Here is a 23,794-nt window from a genome sequence, read left to right on the forward strand (position 1 = left end):
AAGGCATAACTAGGAAAGACTTTTAGTTAAGGCTTAACTAAAAGTTTGCCCATTAAAAGTTTGACCATAAGTATGCCGGACCCGGCATAAACTTGTGAAGGAATTACCAAAGTTATGTCGGACCGGCATACTTATCAAGTACGCACATAAGGCATAAGTATGTCGGGTCCGGCATAACTTTGGTAATTCCTTAACAAGTTTATGCCGGTGGGGGTATAGCGAAATTTAAACTCTGCCTTGCGAATTTTTTTAAAATTTTTGATTGAGTGGGGGTTCGAACTTGTAACCCATAGGTTTTAGCCGAAGGACAAAATTTAAAGATTTCAAATATGAGGGGCAAAATTTAAAGACCACCCCAAAAGAAGGGAAATTCTGCGAATTGCCCTGCTGAAAACAGCTTATTGAGTGTTTGGTTGGCCAGCTTATAAGAGCCCGTTTGGATTGGCTTATAAGTTGCTTTATAAATTTGTTTTCGACTTTTTTTGAGTATTTGGTGGCGACTTAAAGTCATTTTGTGCTTAAAATAAGCTCAAAAAAATAATTTGGCCCATTTGACTTAGCTTATCTAAAGCAGCTTATAAGCCAAAAAAAATAAGTTAGACTACCCCAACTTATTTTTTTTAACTTATAAGCTGCAAACAGCTTATAGGCATAAGCCCATCCAAACAGGCTCTAAGTTATTTTGTGCTTAAAATAAGCCCAAAAAATAAGTTGGCTCGTTTGGCTTAGCTTAAAAAACATTTCTTTGCGCGGATTGCCCTTCTTTTGGGGTGGTCTTTAAATTTTGCCCCTCATATTTGTGGTCTTTAAATTATGCCCCTCATATTGCTGGTCTTTAATTTTTGCCCTTCGCGTTGCAACCCTGAGCATTCACGCAGAAATCATGAGGTTCTGGGTTCAAATCCCCGCTCAAGCATTAATTTTAAAAAAAATTGCAAGGCAAGGTTTGGATCGCGTGTATCTTTGGATCCGGCATACACTTATTAAGGAATTACCAAAGTTATGCTGGACCCGGCATACTCATGCCTTATGGCCAGACTAGGCATAAGTATGCCGGGTCCGGCATAACTTTGGCAAATCCTTAACAAGTTTATGCCGGGTCCGGCATACTTATGAGCAAATTTTTAATGGGTAAACTTTTAGTTAAGCCTTAACTAAAAGTCTTTTCCTAGTTATGTCTTATGGGGTAGACTTTTAGTTAAGGCACAACTAAAAGTATGCCCCATAAGGCGGAACTTTTCCTTAAGGCATAACTAAAAATTTGTCTTATAAGACAAAGTCTATGTCTTAAGGAAAAGTTATGCCTTATGGGGCATACTTTTAGTTATGCCATAATTAAAAGTATGTCCCATAAGGCATAACTAGGAAAAGACTTTTAGTTAAGACTTAACTAAATTTTTTCCCATTAAAAGTTTGCCCATAAGTATGCCGGATCCGGCATAAACTTGTGAAGGAATTACCAAAAAGTTATCTTGGGACCCGCATACTTATCAAGTCCGCCCATAAGGCATAAGTATGCGGTCCGCATAACTTTGGTAATTCTTTAACAAGTGTATCTTTGTGGGGGCATAAGCGAAATTTAAACTCGCCTTGCGAATTTTTTTTAAAATTTTTGGTGAGTAGAGGTTCGAACCTGGAACACATGAGTTTTAGCCGAAAGGCAAAATTTAAAGATTTCAAATATGAGGGGCAAAATTTAAAGACCACCCCAAAAGAAGGGCAATTATGCGAATTGCCCCTTAAAAAAAACAACTTATAAGCCAAAAAAACAAGTTGGGCTACGAGTATAGATATTTCGGACAATAAATTTTTTGAAAATACCAGTAAGTAATTCAAAAAAATACTTTTACTAATTTTAGATCAACAATTTATGCGTCATCAAGGTTCTAAAACAATTTAAGAAAAAAAGTTTTCTTTTTTCAATTTCTGAAAGATAACTTTTCCTATTACAATTTTTTTAATAATAAATAGTAAATACTTTTGATTTTTAAAAACTTAGTCAAACGTGCTGCTATTAGTGGCAGGAGTTGGCTGATAAAAAAGAAAAGAAAAAATTGTAGTTGGGGTTTAAGCTAGGGTTTTAAAGTAAAGTTGTCTCTTTTCTCCTCCATTGTCGCAGTGGCTTGTGTAGCTCTGTATAACCTGAATTCAAGATTGTTTTCAAAATCACATCTTTGGGAGATTTCTTGAAAACCGTAAAACTGATAGTTCCCAATCTGCAAGATTCTGAGCAAACTTGGATAAATATTAGAGTATGGGTCGTTTCAAGAATGTAAGTGTTTTTTGCTTTGTTTATTCTATGGTTGGTTTGTTGTGAAAATGAGTGAAACATAACCCCTAATTTAAAATTTATTCACATTCTTCATTATGTTTTTTGTTTCCTGCAGTACCACTAGGTTACTGTTTATTAAGTTTTGACTGAAGCGAGATGGTTATGAGCAGTTTAGGATATGATGCATCAAGTAAAAATCTAAAAATAAAAATAAAAATAAAAACTATGTGTGAATAGAAAAATTATGGGTTTCTTGACCTGCAACAATTGTTTGTGACCTTTTATTCTTTTGGTTTGTCATCTTCCCTGAAACAAAAAAAAAATGATGGTTAGATTGAATAGAAGTTTTAAGTTTTTTAGGTGTTGTTTATAATATCCATAACAGTTATCCATGAACCTTTTATCCTTTATTTTTGTCTTTCCGCTGGCGTAAAACAAGAAATGATCATTAGTAACTATGACTGAATTAAAGTTTTGGGTTTTAGCTTTGACTTTTAACCAATTTTCCTACTAAAAAGGGGTTTAGTCACCTGAGCTGAATTCTTGAATGTTGTTGTGAGGAGCTCATCGTTGGAGTGGCAGATGTCACACTTTGTTTATCCATTTTTGGTTTTAGTGAAAGCTAAGGAAAACAAAACTATTCAAGACCCTAACTTTTTGGTCTTTTTTCTTGAACTGAGACAAGAAATGATGATTGACTAAACAATGATTCCATAGAAGATAGGGGATTCTTTATCTGAATTTTTCTAAGCTCTATGACAATTACTGTGCTGGTGGTTGAGCTGAATTCTTCAATATCATGTAACCAGAAGAACAGGAAGCCATTTGTCAAGCAAATTGTGAAGAAGCAGCCAACAGTCGACCATGTTACCGGAGACAAGATCCCAAAGAGTTTTGTGTTTTCAAGGGGGAAGATTCCTGGGCCTCTCAGACAGTTGCAAATGGATTTGAGGAAATTGATGCTTCCTTATACTGCTCTCAAGCTCAAGGTAAAGCCTTAACATATAATTCAAGTGTATGTATGTTTATTCGTGCATTCGGGTGCTTATCTGGTGTTTTCTTGACAGTCTTGAATTGATTCAAGGAAGTATTAGTGTTATCTTTTTGTTCATTGTTTTACTATCTAAAGTTGCCAATATGATCAAGACCTCTTGCTATGGATATTTGTCAAGCTTCTTCTTCTAAATTCGGTATAATTGGGACTTGATCTATAGGGCTAACATTGGATGAATACACCAAGTCCACCTCAGTGTTTCTTGAAGAATATATGCAACTCATCTTGCACCCAACTCTCGACTACTCTTCATAGTTGCCATCGAGCATCCTAGGGCTTTTTTTTTGCACTGGTGTGTTTTGCACTTCTTCTTGAATATCATTTAAGCGAAGTTCGCACTTCATTGAAGAGAAGTGCAGAACACACCTGTGAAAAAAAAAAAGCCCTAGGATGTCGATGGAGACTATGAAGAGCAGTCGAGAATCGAGTGCAAGATGAGTTGCATATTTCTTCAACTTTCTTTTTCTTTATTTTTTTGATTAAGCACCGGGTGTCCGAGTCTCTTTGAGCCCCGACTAATCCCGGGGGTGCACAGGCCCTCGGCAAGGAGTTTCCCGCAAGTGCACCACGGGTAATTCAGGGTTTCCCCAGTCCGATGGCCCTCAGAAATTGTTTGCACCCAACGGGTTTCGAACTTGAGACCTTGAAAGGGAGCACCCCAAGGCTCAAGTCAATTGCCACCAGGCCAACCCCTGAGGGTAAATTCTTTTTCTTTAAAACAAGTCCCAATTTTATTTTCCTTCCAATCAGGCCCAATCTTGAAAACAGAGGTGAAGCACTTGCTTCACTGTAAAAAGCGATGGGTCTGCGCTTTGCTAGCGGTCGCTTTTCACAACACTGGTCCACCTTGCAAAGAAACACTACAAAACATCTAATATGTAATGAAGTACAGAACCCCGTAATATGAGAAAATTAACCCTATCAAAAGCTTCTACAAGTGTTCCTGCCTTTTAAAAAAACCAGTTGCAAACTGACAAATGTAAGCCTCAAATGCTGGAGCGAGATAACAGAAATAGAATTTACATTCTGGGAAAGAAAAGAAAATCTTACTTATCCACAAAAAGAGGGACGAAAAAAATGAATATGGTGGCTAGGTGTTCAGGAGGAATGTAAGCAATTTTTTTTGAACCTGAAGTCAAGAAGTAGTTTAAATTGTAGGAAATCACGATAATACAGGTCTGTTGCTGCAATATACATCGTGGAAGTGCAAATGCAATCTAGAGGGTTGTTCTCAGTCTAATCATTCTACAAGTCTGTTTGAAAGGGAGAGGAAGGAATTTCACCATAGAGCTATTTGGATAGCAAAACCATCAGAACAGGTCAATTTTTTTTTTTGTCAGTGCAGTATTGCATGGTTTAATTCTCACAGCTGCAAATTTGAAGAAAAGGAAAGGAGTAAAAGTGAGTTGATGGGGCACCCAAGGGTGTGGCCTTGCGGTCAATGAAGTGGGTTGAGCATAATGAAGTCTCAGGTTCAAGTCCCAGCACTAGGTGATTTCTTCCCATCTGTTCTAGCCTTGGTGGACAAAGTTACCTGTTGCTACTTGTTGCTGGTGGGAAGTGGCAGGTATCCTGTGGAATTAGTCGAGGTGCGCACAAGCTGGCCCTGACACCACGGTTATTTTAAAAAATAAGTTATTTGATGTGTGGAAAGAGTGAGAATGGGTTAAACATCTTTTTCTGCACTGTGGTTGGTGAACTTATGAAGAGATGATTTCTCATCAATTCGTTTGGACATTATGGAGAGTGTCAAGTAGGAGCTTGTATGATCTGAAAAGGGGAGGGGGTATATTTTGTTAGTAGTACAACTTATTACTCTCTCTGGATCAAAAGGAGTGTCCACTTAGCCATTTGCACACCCCTTAAGAAAATACTAACTCCTTGACAAAAATAGGTAATTTGACTAAAATGCCCCTAATTAAATAGGTATTGGACACTTAACACTTAATAAGGGTAAATCTGAAAAAAGTAAGATTAATTTTTTCTTGATTTGGTAAGTGGACACTCTTTTTGAACCAAAAAAAATAAAGGCTAAGTGGACACTCTTTTCGATCCAGAGGGAGTAACGTTGTTTACATTTAACTTGTGGACTAGTCATTGTATGCACCTGGGCTGAATTTCTACTATCTGAATGAAAAACGGAAATGAACCATTAAAATGGCACGTTCATTGGCAGCACAGATCTCTTCAGCCCTTCTGGCTTCTTTTTGTTTCCTTGACTTATGAGCTCTGTAGCTTTTTACAGCAGTGCCTGATTTTGTCTTCTGAAATTTATCTATACCTATGTGGTTCTGCATATTACAAAATACATCTCTTGTCTACATTGTTCATATCTTTGACCAAAATAATGTTTCCTCAATTTAATTTCAGGAAACGAAACGAAATAATCTCAAAGATTTCGTGAAGATTGCGAGTGATATGATGGTCACACATTTCCTCATATTGTCAAAAACTAACTCTGCAGCATACTTGAAGGTTGCCCAAATGAAGCATGGTCCAACTTTAACGTTCAAAATACATGAATATTCATTGGCTGCTGACATTGCTCAATCTCAACTCCGTCCAAGATGCCCTCCGGATCTTTTCAAAACCCCACCGTTGGTAATCTCTTCTGCTGAATCTTAGATGACTATTTCACACCTCCTGAGTCCTGACATGTACATGCACTTATGAGAACATACTCAATCTGCTTAATATCTAGAAACACATCATACATCTAGTAGCACAATCCCATCAAGATGTGGGATGTTGCTATTTTATAAAGTAGGTTGTCTCGTATTTGCATTATCTTTTCTTTACTTGGTCAGCTGAGCTCCAGAATTATGCTTGCAGATTGTGCTATCTGGTTTTGGGACAGGGGAACAACATCTAAAAATGGTTACACTTATATTCCAGAGGATTTTTCCTGCCATTGACATAAATACAGTGAGTGAGAACCACACATAAATTTCTAGACTAAGCACAGTTCGTTTGACCAGCGTTTAACGCAAAATTGTTACACATTGCAGGTGAAACTGTCTTCATGCCAAAGGATTGTATTACTTAATTACGACAAAGAAACAAAGCTTATTGATTTTCGGCATTATTCGATCAGATTACAGCCAGTGGGAGTGTCTCGCAGGATCAGGAAATTTGTGCAAAACCATCAAGTGCCTGATCTAAGAAGTCTTCAAGATGTTAGTGACTTCGTGACTAAGTACGTCTCTATGTCTCTTGGTGCTGTTATGGCTTTTGGATTGCATTCGATGCGATTATAATTTTCCTTCATTAGTCTGTTTGAATGATTATCATTTTTTTTTCCAAAAATGAATTAGACCTTTCTATTTCTTGTCAGCCGAGGAACTGGTTTAGAGTTAGTATTGCCATCTGCGTATGTTATCCTTCTGGAATCGGTGTATGTGGAACTGAGATCGCTGAATTCCTGCAGAAATTCTATTTTTACTTCTTCCCTATTGCCCTAACTCCTACTACCTTCCCAAACCCTCTTGCTATTTGGATTATTACCCAAGTTTATCCTTAGAAGAATTCCATACCGCTGGATCAGTCCAAAAACCCTGTTCTATTCTATCTCCCTCCTGTCACTCAATCCCCTCACCCTTGCTCGCAACCCAATCCTGTAATGCACACACGCACATATCCAATACTATTAAATAAGTAATGATAAGCATGCAGCTCATGGTCAACAGGCTTACCGCTTACCTACCACGAGGATAAACTGATCATTGAATATAATTTCCATGCTTTTGATGTTTCGGTGTTGTGCATCAGGGGTTTCATAATTTGTTTTGCTGACGATAACACTGTAACCTTTTGGGTAAATTCCCTCCATCTCCTGTGCCTCTCAATAATGTGCTGGGAAAATATCCAGTGTTCCCTTAATGCAATTGACTTCTGCTAGTGCTGGGAGCAAAATCGTTACTTTGTTTTGATCACTGTGAATTACCCTCCTCATCGCTTCTTTTTCATTTCTCTGTTCATCTTCATTCTCTGTGCTCTCTTTTAAGTAACGTTTGGCTTCGGTCTTCTTACTTCGACCATTTTATCTCTTAAATTTTTGGTTCTCTTTTTTGTTCTCTCTTGATATATGTTTTTTATTTTTCCATCCTTGATTATGAGAGATTTGGCGTGCTGAGAACTGGGTCATGCACCACACTATTAGTCTGGTGCTTTATTTATGAAGTTTGGTGGCGAAATTTTAATTATAAATTTGGCCATCTTCTTCTCCATAAGCATTATATATGTTATATATTTGCCTTAGGTTGTATGATTAAGTCATGTGAAAAAACACACCAAGATATAGGACAAGGATTATTCTAGCAGATTTCTACTGTAATTATTTAAGATCTTGTTTGTTTCTCTAGGACCCTTATTTGCATTGGATAAAAGAGGAAAAAAGTTCTAAATCATAATCTAGGATTATAGATTAAGTGGAGTGGGACAAAACATTAATAGACGTCTAGTATATGCTAAAGTTTGCTTTAACATATATTTTCTTTTCAATCTGCAACAGTTCGGACTTCGGGTGTTCGTTAATGATGGTCCTTCCTACTGTCCTTCTAGATTTCAACCAGCAAAGCATTGTCTTAAACATCCCCTTTCCCTACTCTTAAAATTTTAAAAAAGCACCAGAAGAAGTATGGAACCGTTCCACCTTTGGTATGATATGGCGGTGTAATCGAGAATAATTCAATGATATAAACTAAGGCTGCCTTGTATTATTAAGATAAATGGCTTTTTAATGGTGTTTGCTGTAAAGTTATTGTCCTATCAAGATAATTTGAATTGATATATGGATTGTGAAAGCCAGAGAGGTTCACGTAAGAATCATATATGAGACCAAAGCTCTAATGAACCTTGTTCACAGCCACAGGTGACGTTGATTGACAAACCTATTTGCGGTGGAATGTGGACATTATTTTTTGCTCTAAAATCTGAATCTCTAGCTTGTAGATAAAGCATTAGTATTCTACTAGGGTATGTGATGATGTATAGTTCTTGCATGCATACTCAATGATGTCTGGAAGCAAATTACAGAAATAGAAATGAACAGGAAAATTCATACAAGCTAACACTTAGGTCGTCTACAGAGGCAGCTTATGTGCATGACCCATAGTTACACAGGTTGAAACTTAAAGAAACATAGTAATGAAAAACGCAACATTTGAATTTCGGGGACCCTGTTGAAAGCTACAAATGATCACGTCACGAAGGTAAAAACCAATCAGCAATATGTCCAAGGAAAATTGAGCAAGCCACATTTCTTAGCTTGGGCACATGCTCAGCAGGGGCAGCCTCCAACTAGTCCGCGTGCACGTGGTCATGTATATTGCAACTGTTATTGCGAAAAGGCCATAGGCTAAATCCGATTCCCAGTACATGATCCAGAGTTGGGGAAAGTTTTATCGAATCTCATCCACAATTACCTAAGTAACAAGTTCTCCTTGTCCAATTCCACCCTTCATTTGATGGTTTTGCTATCCTCCTAATCTTATATGCTAACAAAATGACCCTTTTAGTATCTCAGAACATTTTCCTTTGGTCGAGGATGCCGCAGTACTAGAGACAAGGATGTAACTGAAGTAGATGGGGTTATATGTTTCCATGTAGGCTATTCTGGCTTTTGCTTTGCTTAGCATGCCTTGGTAATTTGGCAAATTCCATTTTCAGTCACTATGGGAAAATAAAGCTGTTAGAGTGAATGGTCTTAACATTTTCCTTCTTTATGCGAAATGCAGTCTTCTGTTAGTGTTAATACTTCTCTTATTTCTCATTTGTCTTTCCCTGCTTTGACAATGAAGGGCTGGTTATGGATCTGAAAGTGAAGCGGATGATGAGGCAGCAACTGTAAATCTGTCATCTGATATTGGAAGAGTTAATCGAGCTTCTACAAAAAGTGCTGTCAAACTTCAAGAGATTGGACCAAGAATGACTCTTCAACTCGTCAAGATTGAACAGGGATTGTGTACTGGTGAAGTCCTTTTCAATGAATACGGTATTTCTCTATAACCTCCCTTTCTAACTTGAAGCAAAAGATACTCTTTCTTTGCTGGATAAATTGAAGGTGAGTCTGTAGTATGGGGGAGGGCGATTTGGCGTTGCTTTGAAGAATTAAGGGTATGGATGGATTTTATATACTCTACCCATATAGACTCGGAAAACTAATTGCCTATGGTACTGGTTCACTTCATGTTACATGGGGCCTAAGTAATCCGTTTATATCTTAGTGAATCATCTTGGTGAATTGGCTGCCCATTAGTTTATTAGCTCGGCAAACTACAGAAATCTTTCATAATACTCGCGACATTACTTCAATTTATTCTCAGTGTCATGCTTTTGATGCCTTCAGGAAATGTTGCTAAAAAATCGGAAAATGAAGAAGAGGATGAACAAGAAAGTGATGAGGAGATGGATGAGCAGGAAGATGAAGATAAGGAAGAGCAAGAAATTGAAGATGAGCAAGAAATTGAAGAAGAGTTGGAAGATGATTAGATCTTTAATTTTGTTTATTCCGTTCTTGTTTTTGTATTGCCAATATAGTGAGATGCTGGAAGAGGAAAGAATTACATTGTTGAATTTGCTCTTATGAGCCTACTTATAGTAACTATACCTTTTCCTCAACTCTTTGTTTCTTTTCCTAGTTTTTGTTTACTGGTTTGGTTCTAGAATACTGATTTCCTTTAAAGCCTGTAAATGATAAGTTAAAAAGTACTAATTTTTTTTTCAGGGCAAGTAATTTATTAAACAAAGTTTTCCATATAAATTCTCCTCTTATATTTATTCTCATGCTTGCTCATTATTGGTTTTATGGATTTTACGTCCTTGTTCTTGTGGCAATTTCAAGTAAAGTGACCAGAATTAATAAGTACATCCAGTATTCTTGTCCAAAAAGAATTGCTTACTCTGTTCTAATTTTGTTTGATATCTATCCCACCTTTCTATATTTTAAAGTCCTAGCATTACTTCACTTACCTATGGAGATATTTCTAGGAACTTGGTTCCCCAGAAAATCTATATAAAATGGAGGGATGGAATTGCATATCCTTTTACATTAAGGGGTCGTTTGGTAGCTAGCAGAAAGACGTGTTATTCATTTATTAATTTCTGCATAATTTAAATCACGTTTGGTAGCTAGTTAGAAAGTAAATTATTCATGTATAAAAGTAATATGACGTTTGGATTGCAATTTTGAAACCCGCATAACTAATACATTTTTACTATATTAGAAGCATGAGTTGGGGGTGGTTTCGTCGTCCACCTCCAACTCATGTTAAAAAAAAAAAAAAAAAAAAAAAAGTGAATCCCATATTAAAAAAACAAGCAATATCAAAAAAAAAAAAAAAAAAGTGCACCCTCTATTAAAAAATCAAACAATATTTATTTAATTCCCAAATTATTCTCATTAAGTCAATAATGGTGGATTCATTGCAACATGCGTATCAACCCATTAGTGGGAGCAAAAGAAATTATTATACAGCAAAAAATGTGGACCTCATATTATTGCTTTTCTTCAAAAGGTTAAGTAGCCAAACCATATAATTTCCTTTCTTTTCTTATATTAGCCTGAGATCTAATCTAGATATTTAACTGTTGTATTTGCTATTCCGCCATGTCATTTATTTGTTATGTTTACTAAAATAAATATACTTAAAATATTTATATTTTAAAATAAGATACAATTTAATTACTTTTTCATTTTTATTCTTATTCTAATAAATGTGAAAAGAGATTAATGTCGTAAAAGAAAAAATAATATTAAATGGAGATCAAATAATAAATAAGGTAATTTAGTCAAATTATAATTCTAATTGACGTTTCCTTAAAAAAACGTGCAAAAGATAACATGACAAGTAAAATGAGCTAAACCAAGAATATTCACCAAAAATTAAAAAATAGTAGTTCTTCGTTTAAATAGAAAATCAAATTTCTACTTTGTTTTGTTTTAAACATGTAAAATTAATTTAATAATTTGAATTAGAATTATCCAAATCAAAATTTGATAAAAAAAAATAATAAGTATTGTTTAGGTTCAATCTACATACATTAACAATAAAATATTTTACACCTTTAAATTAATCGAATTAAAATTCAAAGTATCAACTGATGCTTAAATATTGCTATTGTTTTATCTCAAAGAGAGGAAAATAGTTTCCTTTTAAACAAGTCTTCTCTTTTAAAAAGTATTAATAAATTTTTGCAAACTTTGTATTCGTAGCAAACACTAATATAATAAAGTTATGGATACGGAGTACAAACTACAATGTTATATTAATCGTGTTTTGAACATAGTATAAAATATAGAATATATATATATTATCACTACCCAAACACAACTACATACACATAGATACATTATAATCCAAAGTATTGGGCCCGTGCGCAGCATGGGCATACGCCATCTAGTGTATAAAATATGAGGGAATCAATATATTATTTTATGTGGGATAGAAGATGGAATAACTAATGCATGAATAAAAAGTTGAAATGGTAACATTATCCTTATCACTCCCCCCCTTAAATACTTTCCTTTTCTACGTAAACAATCAAATCCTCTACTACAATATTTTCTAAGGTCAAGATTGGACGGCTCTTCTTACAAATCAGCGATTTTTTTTCCAATCCAGCGCTCTCTCTTTGAGGTTGATTCACTTTAATTTTCTTTGTCTATGTGCCAGTTTGATGGTTGCATCTTATAAATGACTTCTTAGACATTACAGAGCATTATCGCAACGGAAAGAAGATTGGCATACCTCCAGCCATTGTCATGGAACAGTGTCGGCGTCGGTGTTGCCGTCGACTTTCTTCTAACTCCTCCGCCGAGTCGTCTAAGCACTCGGAATATCTCACTAGATGGTGTAGTATTTTAGAATGTGATTTTCTGTGCTTAGAGGCCCAAATGGATGCCCCTATATAAACTATTCAACCATCAAAACAGTTTTTTGGAATCAATTACCAGTTTACTTAGCGGCCTAATGGGTTATGGAGCAGTTCCAGAAAGTCGGAAAATGGAAGTTAGTTGGTCCAAAACATACAGACCATCTGCAGAAGTTCAAATATTGAACTTTGTTTAACATTCTCCCATTTGGTCAGTATACACAATGCTCATTATCATAATACTTAAAAGAGAATCATAATACATGAATCATGGCGATAGTTCCTCTAAGACCGAGTAGTATCTTCCACGTATCACAATACATTATGCTTCTAAGCGTTAGCCCATATTACTTAATGAATAAACACCAATGTTTATTCTATGTCCATACTTTAGCGATATTTCTCAGAACAAACTGAATGTGTACACAGTAACAAATATGAGAAATATCATATAAAATAGAGTTTCAACAATATTCGTTGTTACAACGAAATTTTACATAGTGAAACTAAGTCCCATTGTGTCAACATGATCTTTAAATTTATGCGGTGGCATGCCTTTAGTTAAAGGATCAACTAAAATCAGTTCAGTGCTAACGTAATCAATGACCACTTTTTTTTTTTATCTTTAACACATTCTCTTATGGCTAGATATTTGATGTCGATATGCTTGCTTCGACTTCCACTTTTGTTATTCTTAGCCATAAATATAGCAGCTGAATTATCACAATATAACCTTAATGTCTTAGATATAGAGTCGACAATTCTAAGCCCAGAAATGAAACTCTTCAACCGTACACCATGTGAGGTAGCCTCAAAACAAGAAACAAACTCAACCTCCATAGTGGAAGTAGTGATTAGAGTCTGTTTGGCACTCTTCCAAGATGTAGCTCCACCGGCTAACATAAAAATGTATCCTGAAGTTGATTTGCGTGAATTAACACAGCCAACAAAGTCTGAATCAGAGTAGCCAATGACTTCCAAATCATCTGATCGTTTGTATATAAGCATGTAGTCTTCTGTCCCTTAAAGATATCTTAAGACTTTCTTTGTAGCTATCCAATGGTCAAGACTTGGATTACTCTGCTATCGTCCCAACATTCCAATAGCAAAATGCAATATCATGTACAAACCTGAGCATACATCAAGCCTCCAACAACTAAAGCGTATGGAATATCTTTCATTTGTTTTCTTTCAAGATGGTTCTTCGAGCACTGATTCAAATTGAACCTGCCACCCTTCACAATGGGAGCTACACTTGGTGAACAATCTTTCATCTGAAACCTCTCTAGAATTTTAATGATATAGGCTTCTTGAGATAGACGTAAGATACCTTGATGTCTATCTCGATGAATCTTAATGCCAATGACATAAGATGCATCACCAATGTCTTTCATATCAAAATTCTTAGAGAGAAATTGTTTCACTTCATGTAGCATTCTCTTATCATTGGATGCAAGTAAGATATCATCCACATATAGAACTAAGAAACAAATTTTACTTCACTGACCTTCAGATATAGACATTGATCCATAGTGTTCTCAACAAAGTCAAATGAAAAGATAACATTATGAAATTTTAAATACCATTGACGGGAGGCTTGTTTTAGTACATATATGAATTTCTTTAACTTGCATACCAAGTGCTCACCATTACTAGAGGACAATCCTTCAGGTTTTTTCATATAAACCTCTTCCTTTAGATCACCATTGAGAAATGTGATTTTCACATCCATCTGTTGCAATTCTTAGTCAAAATGGCTACTAATGCCAATATGATGCACAAGGAATCCTTTTTAGACACAGGAAATCTGTGTGGTCAATTCCTTCCCTTTGAGTGAATCCTTTAGCAACGAATCTTGTCTTATATATTTCTATGTTGCCCGATGAGTCCTTTTTAGTTTTAAAGACCCATTTACATCCAATAGCTTTTACAATATTAGGTAACTCGAAAAGATCCTAGACTTCGTTACTTTTCATGGAATTCATCCCTTCTTTCATGTATCACAGTTCTAATTCTTTGCAACTCATGGCTTGTGAATAAGACTTAGGATCATTTTCGACTCCAATGTCATATTCTTGCAGATACACAACATAGTCACAAGGAATTGCTTTTTTGCTTTCTCAAGTAGATATCTTTAATGTTGTGTCAACATTTTCCTGAGGATCATGTTGTTCAACTTGTTGTTCAATAATTTCTGAAATTTCTTGAACAACTTGATCTACTGGAATAGTTTCAGCAACTTGTGAAATTTCATTAATTGCTCAACACCCAATTGTACTTGAGGGGTGTTACGAACGATAACCAATCTTTCTCTCGAAGTAAAAGGTTGATCTCTTACAGAATTTGTATTCTGAAATTGATCACTCCACTAATTAAGTCATTCTCAAGAAATCTTGCATCTCTTGATTCCACAATCCTAGTGTTGTTAGATGGACAATAGAATTTGTATCCTTCCTAGGATCCAATTTCTTTTCTTGTGGGTTGTAGATTCTAACTTCAGACGTGTACCCTCATACGTATATATGTGTCAAACTCAGTTTCCAACCTTTGAACAACTAAAAAAGTGTCTTTGGGACAGCCCTAGTTGGAACTCGATTTAATATATACCTTTGCCTTCTTAAGAGCTTCAATCCACAAAGACTTAGGTAGCTTAGAGCTACTTAGCATATTACACACCATGTCCAATAATGTTCGGTTTCTTCTTTCTACTACACCATTTTGAGCTGGAGAACCAGGCAGAGTGTACTGGGCAACAATCTCATTTTCTTGAAGAAACTTTACAAATGGGTCTTGTGTTTGTCCTTCCTCAGTGTATCTACCATAATACTCACCACCTCGATCAGTTCTCACAATTTTAATTTGCTTTCCACATTATTTCTCTACTTCAGCCTTGAAAACTTTAAAGGCTTTTAAATTCTAATGCTTCGCTTTTATTATGAAGCATGTAGAGGTACATGTATCGTGAGTAATCATCTATAAAGGTGATATAGTGTTTCTGACCTTATGCGTCCATGTCTGGACAACATATATCTGAATGTATGATATCAAATATGGTTGAACTCCTCTTGGCACCTTTCTTTGACTTGCTAGTCTGCTTGCCTTTAATGCAATCCACACAAGTATTGAAATCAGTAAAATCTAAAATACTAAGTACTCCATCATTCACTAATCTCTTAATTCTATATATGGAGATATGTCCTAATCTATGATGCTATAAAATAGAGGAATCTTCATTCATAACACATCGTTTAATATCAGCTTGGACATGTATAACATTTTGAGTGGAATAATTTTGTAAATTAAGAGAGAAAAGACCATCAGACAATATACCATTTCCAATAAGTTTAGATTTATAAAATAGATTGAATAACCTTCTAGAAAGAAGGAATAACCCAAGGGTACAAGTCTTGAAATTGAAATTCCTAGCAAAGTTAGGAACATAAAAGGTCTTTTCTAACTCTAAATGAAACCACTACTAAAAACTAAACTGCATATCCCAATAGCTTCCACACGCGAATGCATCTTGTTTCCAGAATAGATGCTTCACTCAGTTCCCACTGGCTTCCGCAGGTTTCTTAAATCCTGCAATGAATTCGTCATATGGATTGTAGAAACAGAATCAATCCACCACGTGTTATGATTAACATTAGCCATGTTAGCTTCATAACATACAAGAGAGATTAAAGTACCTTTCTTCTCAAGCCATATAGATACTTGATACAATCCTTCTTTATGTGTCCTTTTTTTTTTCTACAGAAGCGACACTTGGATTCTTTCTTGATATCAGTTTCAAGTTCAAGTGGTGCTTTTCCTTTCCACTTCTTATTGGCTTGATAGGTCTTCTTTCCTTGAGTGGCCTAGAATGCACTTTCTCCTGTTTCCATCAGCAATCGACCCTCCTCTTGAGCACACATGGCCATAAGTTCACTAATAAACCATTTATCTTTATGCACGTTATAGGAGATCTTAAAGAGGACATACTGTATAGGAAGAGAGTTCAAAATATAGTGCACAAGGAAAGTTTCAGACATTTCAACCTCAAGAATCTTTAGTTGAGTAGCTAAGTCTTGCATTTTCATGATGTGCTCATGCACACCTCTCACACTTGCGAGTCACATTGATGAGAATTTCATTATCAGGGTGTTGTACAGAGCATTCTTTGCAGTGGAAAGAAGATTGGCGCGCCTCCAACCATTATCATGGAACGGTTTCGGCATCGGTGTCGTGTCGGCTTTCTTCTAACTCCTCCGGTGAGTCTTCTAAGCACTCAGAATATCTCACTAGATGGTGTAGTATTTTAGAATGTGATTTTCTGTGCTTAGGGACCCAAACGGATACCTCTTTATATAAACTATTCAACCATCAAGAACAGTTTTTGGGAAGCAGTTAGCCAATTACTTAGTGGCTTAATGGGTTATGGAGCAGTTTCAGAAAGTGAGAAAATGAAAGTTATTTGGTCCAAAACATATAGACCATCTGAAGAAGTTCAAATATATCAAACTTTGTTTAACATTACTCGCAGCAATGTGTATGAATAACATAACGCCTACAGTAAAAAAAAAAAAAAAATCTTCGAAACTGGTAACTTTTAAAAATATATATAATATTTTAATTGTAAACACTTAATTTAATTTTAAAAAGTATATAATATTTATTAATTTTTAAAATAACAAATCAACATTCAATGAAATAATTTATACATAACTAAACCCTACATAACTATTGCCTGCATAACTAATACCCGCATTAGGAGTACATGCATATAACCAGCTACCAAATTACCCCTAACTTATTAAATCGTTCTGGACAAAAAGAAAATGCATATTTCTTACTCTATTGGGTCTTCTTGCAGTAACTTGCCTTACTTAAAAATGGGCATAAATACTAAACAGGCCCTAATCGTTCTGGACAAAAAGGAAATGCATATTTCTGACTTTATTGGGTCTTCTTGCAGTAACTTAGCCTTATTTAAAAATAGGCATAAATACTAAAGAGGCTCTCAATTGCACTGTGTTCTCGAAATGAAAGATGATCTCTAATTTTGGGTGTGCGCGATTAGGTATACCAGATCTCAATTGTTTGTCGATTGAGCAACACTACAACTTACAAAATAATCATCGAGATACCTCCAAAACTTATGTGTCACGTCAGCATTTTCAGCATTTGTCTTTACATGTCAACTATATACAAGTTGAGGTGCCTACTTGTCAAGACACTCAAAATTGGAGGGCATATTTGTCAGCTGAGACTAAATTTGAAGGCTTGTTTATGTATTAATACAAATCTTACTTTTTATAGAAGATTATCCACAAATAATTTTGAGTGATTTGACAGTATAAATATTCGTTGATGTATCTAAGTTAAACTCATTACTTATTTTCTTAATTGCGTCTCTCTCCTTAAAGGAACCAAACATAATGCATGTTGAGGGTGACTTGATGCACGAATGGTAATAATAAGCGTTGAATTAGCAAGTAAAACTTACTGTCAATACCAATTGAACAATGGAAGTCTATGATATATGTACCTAAGTTTGACTTGGTCATGGAAGAAAGGTGTGCTGTAATTCAAGATAAGAATTACAATTCTGAACATTAAGTTAACATTTCATTTTCAAGTAAACCATCTCAGACACGTAATTTGACTGCTTTTCTTGGTCCACTGTAAAAGAAGGAATGCAACACACAAAAAAACATTTTAAAAGTAAAAGGGGAGTTCTAGAAGATGTTTTTAATAGTTTATCTCAAGGCACATGTGTCTTGTCTTGGTTTTATATTGGCAAGTGGCAATAATTATTTAAGTTCCTCAAAGGAACCATTAAAGTAAACAGTACTACCAAAAGATCCTTTAAATAATTTATCTCCAAGCAATTTATCTCCAAGCACATATCTCAGGAATATACTGTCAAGGGGCAATAATTATTATTTCTTCTTCAATATTGGAAGTCTCTCCTCTTTGTTCTTTTTTCTTTTCTTTAGATACTCCTAAATGCTCCTAGTGGGTTCCTTATTAAAAATCGAATTCTTCTAATTAGCTTGTGGTGATTTTAAGCTATTGGCCAGATGAATATTGTACGGAGAATTGACAAGTAATTCCATAATTAAGTGGTTGATTTAATTATTGGAACAACTCAATGAATGTAGTAGACTATTTAGGGGCTATATAGATCGAACCTATTCGAGTATTTTCCTTCAACTTAAGTCAAATTAAATTTGAACTTCTAAAATGAGAATCTATTCTTCTTTAATAATTGTACCAAAATTTGCATTAAAGTAGCAGAAGTAAATAGTGGTAATTTTGAAAATGTAAACCAAATGAAGGAGAAACAGTTTTATCAACTTGCACATTAAATTTAGGTAGTTGGACCTAGGGCTGTTCACGGTTTTGGTTAAAACTAAAATCAAACCGAAAATTAAACCAAAACCGAATAAAAAAAACCGACATTTGGTTTGGTTTGCTTTTAAATTTTAAAAACCGATAATATTTGGTTTGGTTATGGTTCTATTAAAAAATAACCGAATAAATAACCGAACCAAACAGATAAATTATATACATAAATTTTATAATTATTTATATGTATAATATTAGTTTTTCATAAATAATTATACCTTTTAATCATTAATTTGATTTTTAGTCTACTTATTTCACATGATTATTTAAGGCCCATGTTTTTAAGAATATGTCCAAGCTCATGTCTTTAAGTCTTTTAACTCTTTTAAGTAAACCTGCTAACATGAGCTCACGTTAGAGTCTAATGTCTTTAACTTAAATTTTTAGCCTTTCTTTGTCAGCCATTTAATTTTAGTTTTTTTTTTTCCTGAATTTATACCTTTCTTTTTTCTTGTCTGAATGAATCCTAAATTTCTAATATTTTTCATATGAAAAGGACAGAGGTTGTAGATTTGGAGATTCCTATAGAAGATACTTCAGTAACATCAGCATTTGCTACAACTCAAGCACATGGTAATGCCCTAATACTTCTTCCGTGGGTAATCCTCCTAAAAAACAAAAAAGAACAACTCCTTGTAGTCGAAACCCTAGCCTTGGGGATAGTCATAGAAAAACATATGAAATTTGGGATCATTACACAAAGTTTTTTTTAATAAAATGGGAGAATTGAGGGCAAAATGCAAGTATTGCCCCAAAGTTTGGCTCATTACACAAAGTTTTTTTATTTCATATATTTTAATTTTAATTTTAATTTTAGGTTGTCTTTATGTTTAATTAATATGTATGTTTGTAACAACAACTAAAAGCTCCTATGCTCTATTTTATTTACAGGTATATGTATTAAGATGACAAAAATGGTACAGCAACTACTAAGTTAGTTTTTAGCTCTATATGTAATAGTTTAGCAACTTTGGGTAACTTAAGTACTACACTATCACTAATAGTGAAAATATTTTTATGATGTATGTTTCACAAACTATAAATAAAAGTTATCGTATGAACAAAAAAAAAAAGACATGTCTTTTTCAACTTTTTAATGTTTTACTGATAAGTCTTATGGCTGCTAGTCATAAACCGAAAAACCGAATCAAACCGACAATAACTAAACCGGTGATTATTATTTTATTTGGTTTGGTTATGATTTTAGACATTTAAAAATCGACTAAATTAATTTAATTATGATTTTAATCAATAATTAACCCAAACTGAACCATGAACACCCTTAGTTGGACCCATTAGAATGCAATTTCACTGTTCACATTTGGCAAACGATTCAGTACAAAAGAAAGTAGGAATTCCAACTTTCCTCATTTGTCATAGGCACCAATGACTTTTACATGAAATGACACTTTAGATTTGACCTATACCAACCCAAACATTGCAGCTGAGTTTACATTATTATGACAAGTTTGAAGCACGTGATTCGTTAGAAAAACATAGGGTTAGGCAATTTAGGACTTTAGACTTCTTACTTTTCTAACTATTCGGTATCAGAAATTCACAGGTTCGATTAATTTAGATTCACACTGCACCAGGACTGACTAAAGGCATGAGCGCTTCCTATCAAGAATTTCCCATTTACGGGGCTCGAAATCAAAATTTTTGGTTAAAGGTGAAAGAATTTCATCCATCTCCCTTGCTAGGGCTCGAACACGTAACCCCTAGTCAAACCCCTAGTCAAGGATAAAGATATCCCATACACCACATGAAACTTCTTAATAGTTGGGACTTTATTCAGTTGCATGTCAAAAACAAAGAAGACATTTCAGGGTGTACATTTCCAGACTAGCGGGGATGAAAAACAAAGGGGTGTTAAACCTAAACCACCACCATGGTGCCCCCAAAAGTGTTCACATGATATTCTTTAAACAAGATTATCAATCAAGAACTGGTTCCTATCGCATGATCAATACCGTAAACAGGAGTGAGTTTAAAGCATAATTCCATAAGCACAATACTGTCTCAGCACTTACAACCATCAAAAACATCAACTAAATCACAAAGAAGTATAATACTAGTCTATAAAGGATAGGACCCTGCATCACCTATCTAAAAATATACAACCTACCAACCCTTAATATAGGAAACAACAAGACAGTTTACTACTTGTTTTCAGAGGTACCATGTAGATATATCCTGCTTTGCCAGCTGATCCATGGAATAGTCGCTTCCTCCCAAGTTGAACGGAGAACCAAATCTGTAATCAGTAATATCATTTAAATTTCCAGCGAATGGGGCATCAAAGGGCAATTTGCATTGATCATATTGAAACTCTGTCGAACGATAAGCAGAATTCATTGGCATGCTGGTTTCTTGAGCTGCGGTCTCCATAGGTCCTACCAGGTTGAAGTTGTCATCCATAGGAAGTTCAACTGTTTGTTGCTGCTGCATGTTTTGATTTACTAGAATCTCAGAATTCCCAGAACAGATGCTGCTACCGTTTTGCTGAAAGTTGCTATCATAAAACGTTATGAGGTCGGAAATCATCCTTTGGCCATCTTCCGGGAGTCCAAGCCCAGAGACACTCACCGACGAGGAACCTGTGACTGATGGGACAGCTGGCTTAGGAGGAGAAAAAACTGTATTATTTTCATTGTTGATCTGATATTTTGGCGTAACAAGTCTTTGAGCAGAATTGAACCGGAATGGACAACTAATTTGGTGGTTATTTCTTGAAGTCCGGTCAAGGAATCCAGCTTGATAATGGCTGTATGGGCAGTGAAGGTACTCACAATTATATATCTTTTGATCAACAGACTCCTCAAAAGATGGTTGCTTCCTCTTTTGGATCGTAAAATCTGAAGTTAAATCAATAATTTCTCCTTTCACTGGCATCAAGATCCCATCTTTAGGTACCATAATTCCATTTTGGAGATTGATATCATGGGTGGGTTTACGTTCCATTTCATTGTTTCTCTCGTTATCCATTCCTTCCACATCATAATCACTGGCATCACTGATGAAAAAGGAACCGTTGCCAACAGCTAAAGAGCCATGTGGATAGCTATCGGGATACAGCTTACGAGCCAAAGCTTCTTCTTGATTGATAATAGCAAGCCAAGTAGCACTCTCCTTAGCTGTCATCTTATCCTGCAAGCACTTTGACTGACGAACAAGTTTGCGGATCTTAGCAATATCAGGAGAGATGTGCTTGATTACCGCCGTTAAAACACCTACTTTCCAGGCTTTCTTCAGATCGTGCGGCTTCTTGTATGGAGGTTGAACTTGATCGTTCGGAAGACCAAGCTGGCCCCACCAGTCCTCTGTACCTGAAGGCCACCAGGGTGGAGCCACCCCCTTCTCCAAGGGAAACCGCCTTTGTGGAGGGTCACAGTGCTGCATCAAAGCAGATAAAAGGGATCCTAGGGTTGTATCCTGCAGCTCTTGTAATGTGTGGGGAGTCGAAACTATCACGTTTGATTCCTCAATTCTCCCAGGAATCTGATTATCAGCCTGATACTTAGCAATAGCAGCAGGTCCATTCCTATCAAATCTAACCTTTTCCTTCCACCACGCACGAAGATTGTCGGAAGCACCAGTCACGGGCTTCCCTTTCTCGGGAATAATCCCGTAAACAAAACCCTGAGCATTACAAACTTCCATCATTTTCAACATATACTTTAGTATACCATCTTGTGCACGAGACATCTTCTTTCTACGAGCTTGCTCCTGCGATTGACGCTGCTTTACACCGTCACCAACCTCTTTATTCTTGTTCTTCTCTTTAAGACGCCTTAAGAGCATTCGGTCTCTCCACATCCTCCTCTCTAGTTCATCGACATCCATCTCCTCGTCACTATTATAGTCCTCCTCCTCCTCCATCCCTGCTGGCTTATGTTCAATTTCTTGTGCCACATCTCCTCCACATCCCAGAGCATCAGACAGGAATTCAAAATTTCCAGAAAAGCCCATATCTTCAAATATCCCCATTTAGCTGTACACCAATTTCACAGAGATATATCAAAAACTGAACTTTTCCAAAATCAATGATCAGGATCTAACTGATCAAGCAAAACACTCCAAATTCTTCAAGATCTGAAATATTTCTGCAGAAACAAAACATATAAATTACTACCACTTTATAATACATCTGAGGAAATTGGAAAAGAGAAACAATAAAATAAGGTTTAAGAATACCATGAAGCAGAAATTTCATTAGCTTTTCTACTGAGTGATCTTAAAAATTTCTCCCCCAGTTTTATTTTATTACAAAACTATACATGAAGCAGAATCTAACCATCTTGTCAACTGAATGATATAAAAGTTCCCCCTGCAGTTTTATTTTATTTTATTAAAGAATTATACATAAAGCATAATCTCACCATCTTTTCTATTGATTGATCATAAAGATTTCTCCTTTTTTTTTTTTTCTTTCTCTCTTTACAATTTTAACACTTCTTTGTCAAAACACCCTCCTGATTTTCTAATACTCTCTGATCTACCCTCTCTCCACAATCCAAATAAAATCCCTTTCAAGAACCCCATTTTACAAGAATTCACAACAAACCAATTTCAATAACTAAAAACTCAAACCAACAATAACCTCAAAACTAACACAACACATCAACAAAGTCATTAAACATCAGATAACACACAAAAAAATCCATGAACACACACACACACACAACAAAAATGAATTAAGTAAAAGACTTACAGGCTTTTCTTTAACAAAGCAAGTTGAAGCTTTATCTATGGCTCTAATCTGATTTAGAACAAAAAGAGAAAAAAAAAAAGAATTAAGGGGTTTGAGAAGAATGTTAGGTGAGTTTGTAGTGATGTTTCAGTTTTGTTTTCAAGTGCTATGCCTATAGGAAAGAAGAAGAGAGGAAGGTGCAAAGCCATAAAAGTAAAGTGGAAATGCTAAAGAGGAGAAGTAATAAGTTACAAGTTTTTTCTTAACTATGGATAAGTTAACTTAACCATGGTCCCACTGTGTCATGGTGACCTCTTGATTACTCTAATTTTATCAGATTGGTTCCTATAGTTTTAAATAGTTTCATTTTGCACCTCGCTAGTTATGCTTAAAATATTGTAGTAATACGCTAGATAATATTTAGTTGAATTTGAGAAAACAAGTATTTGTACTTGAATTTTCTGAAAAAGAATATTTGAAAGTAAAATTGTAATTGAACATGAATTTTACTTTA

General features: G+C 35.3%; 2 protein-coding genes across 4 annotated transcripts; one reads left to right on the plus strand and one right to left on the minus strand.

Annotated features, from left to right (window-relative positions):
• Positions 1 to 2,031: 2,031 nt before the first annotated feature.
• Positions 2,032 to 9,944, plus strand: LOC132030170 (peter Pan-like protein). 2 transcript variants are annotated; one of them, XM_059419692.1, is made up of 7 exons: positions 2,032 to 2,272; positions 3,085 to 3,261; positions 5,697 to 5,927; positions 6,159 to 6,251; positions 6,335 to 6,522; positions 9,125 to 9,318; positions 9,673 to 9,944. In XM_059419692.1, exons 1-7 carry the CDS (start codon positions 2,255 to 2,257, stop codon positions 9,813 to 9,815), a joined length of 1,044 nt encoding a protein of 347 aa, XP_059275675.1. In that variant the 5' UTR covers positions 2,032 to 2,254; the 3' UTR covers positions 9,816 to 9,944. The 2 variants fall into 2 exon arrangements, with proteins under 2 accessions (XP_059275675.1, XP_059275674.1); XM_059419691.1 differs by having other exon boundaries at positions 2,033 to 2,272; positions 3,082 to 3,261.
• A 10,630-nt stretch (positions 9,945 to 20,574) lies between these two features.
• LOC132030171 (ETHYLENE INSENSITIVE 3-like 1 protein) lies at positions 20,575 to 23,503 on the minus strand. 2 transcript variants are annotated; one of them, XM_059419694.1, is made up of 2 exons: positions 23,302 to 23,503; positions 20,575 to 22,581 (listed from the first exon to the last, which is right to left on the minus strand). In XM_059419694.1, the coding sequence occupies exon 2, from the start codon at positions 22,575 to 22,577 to the stop codon at positions 20,760 to 20,762; it is 1,818 nt and encodes a 605-aa protein (XP_059275677.1). In that variant the 5' UTR covers positions 22,578 to 22,581; positions 23,302 to 23,503; the 3' UTR covers positions 20,575 to 20,759. The 2 variants fall into 2 exon arrangements, with proteins under 2 accessions (XP_059275677.1, XP_059275676.1); XM_059419693.1 differs by having other exon boundaries at positions 20,575 to 22,693; positions 23,302 to 23,502.
• Positions 23,504 to 23,794: the final 291 nt, after the last annotated feature.

The sequence above is a fragment of the Lycium ferocissimum genome, chromosome 9 (assembly GCF_029784015.1).
Source record: "Lycium ferocissimum isolate CSIRO_LF1 chromosome 9, AGI_CSIRO_Lferr_CH_V1, whole genome shotgun sequence".
Lineage (NCBI taxonomy): Eukaryota > Viridiplantae > Streptophyta > Magnoliopsida > Solanales > Solanaceae > Lycium > Lycium ferocissimum.

Excerpts from the sequence above, each read along its gene's own strand:
- LOC132030170 (XM_059419691.1), top strand. Across the intron at positions 6,252-6,334 it reads CTGCCATTGACATAAATACA|GTGAAACTGTCTTCATGCCA; the intron begins GTGAGTGAGAAC and ends TACACATTGCAG. Across the intron at positions 6,523-9,124 it reads GTTAGTGACTTCGTGACTAA|GGCTGGTTATGGATCTGAAA; the intron begins GTACGTCTCTAT and ends TTGACAATGAAG.
- LOC132030171 (XM_059419694.1), bottom strand. The coding sequence starts at position 22,577 with ATGGGGATATTTGAAGATATGGGCTTTTCTGGAAATTTTGAATTCCTG.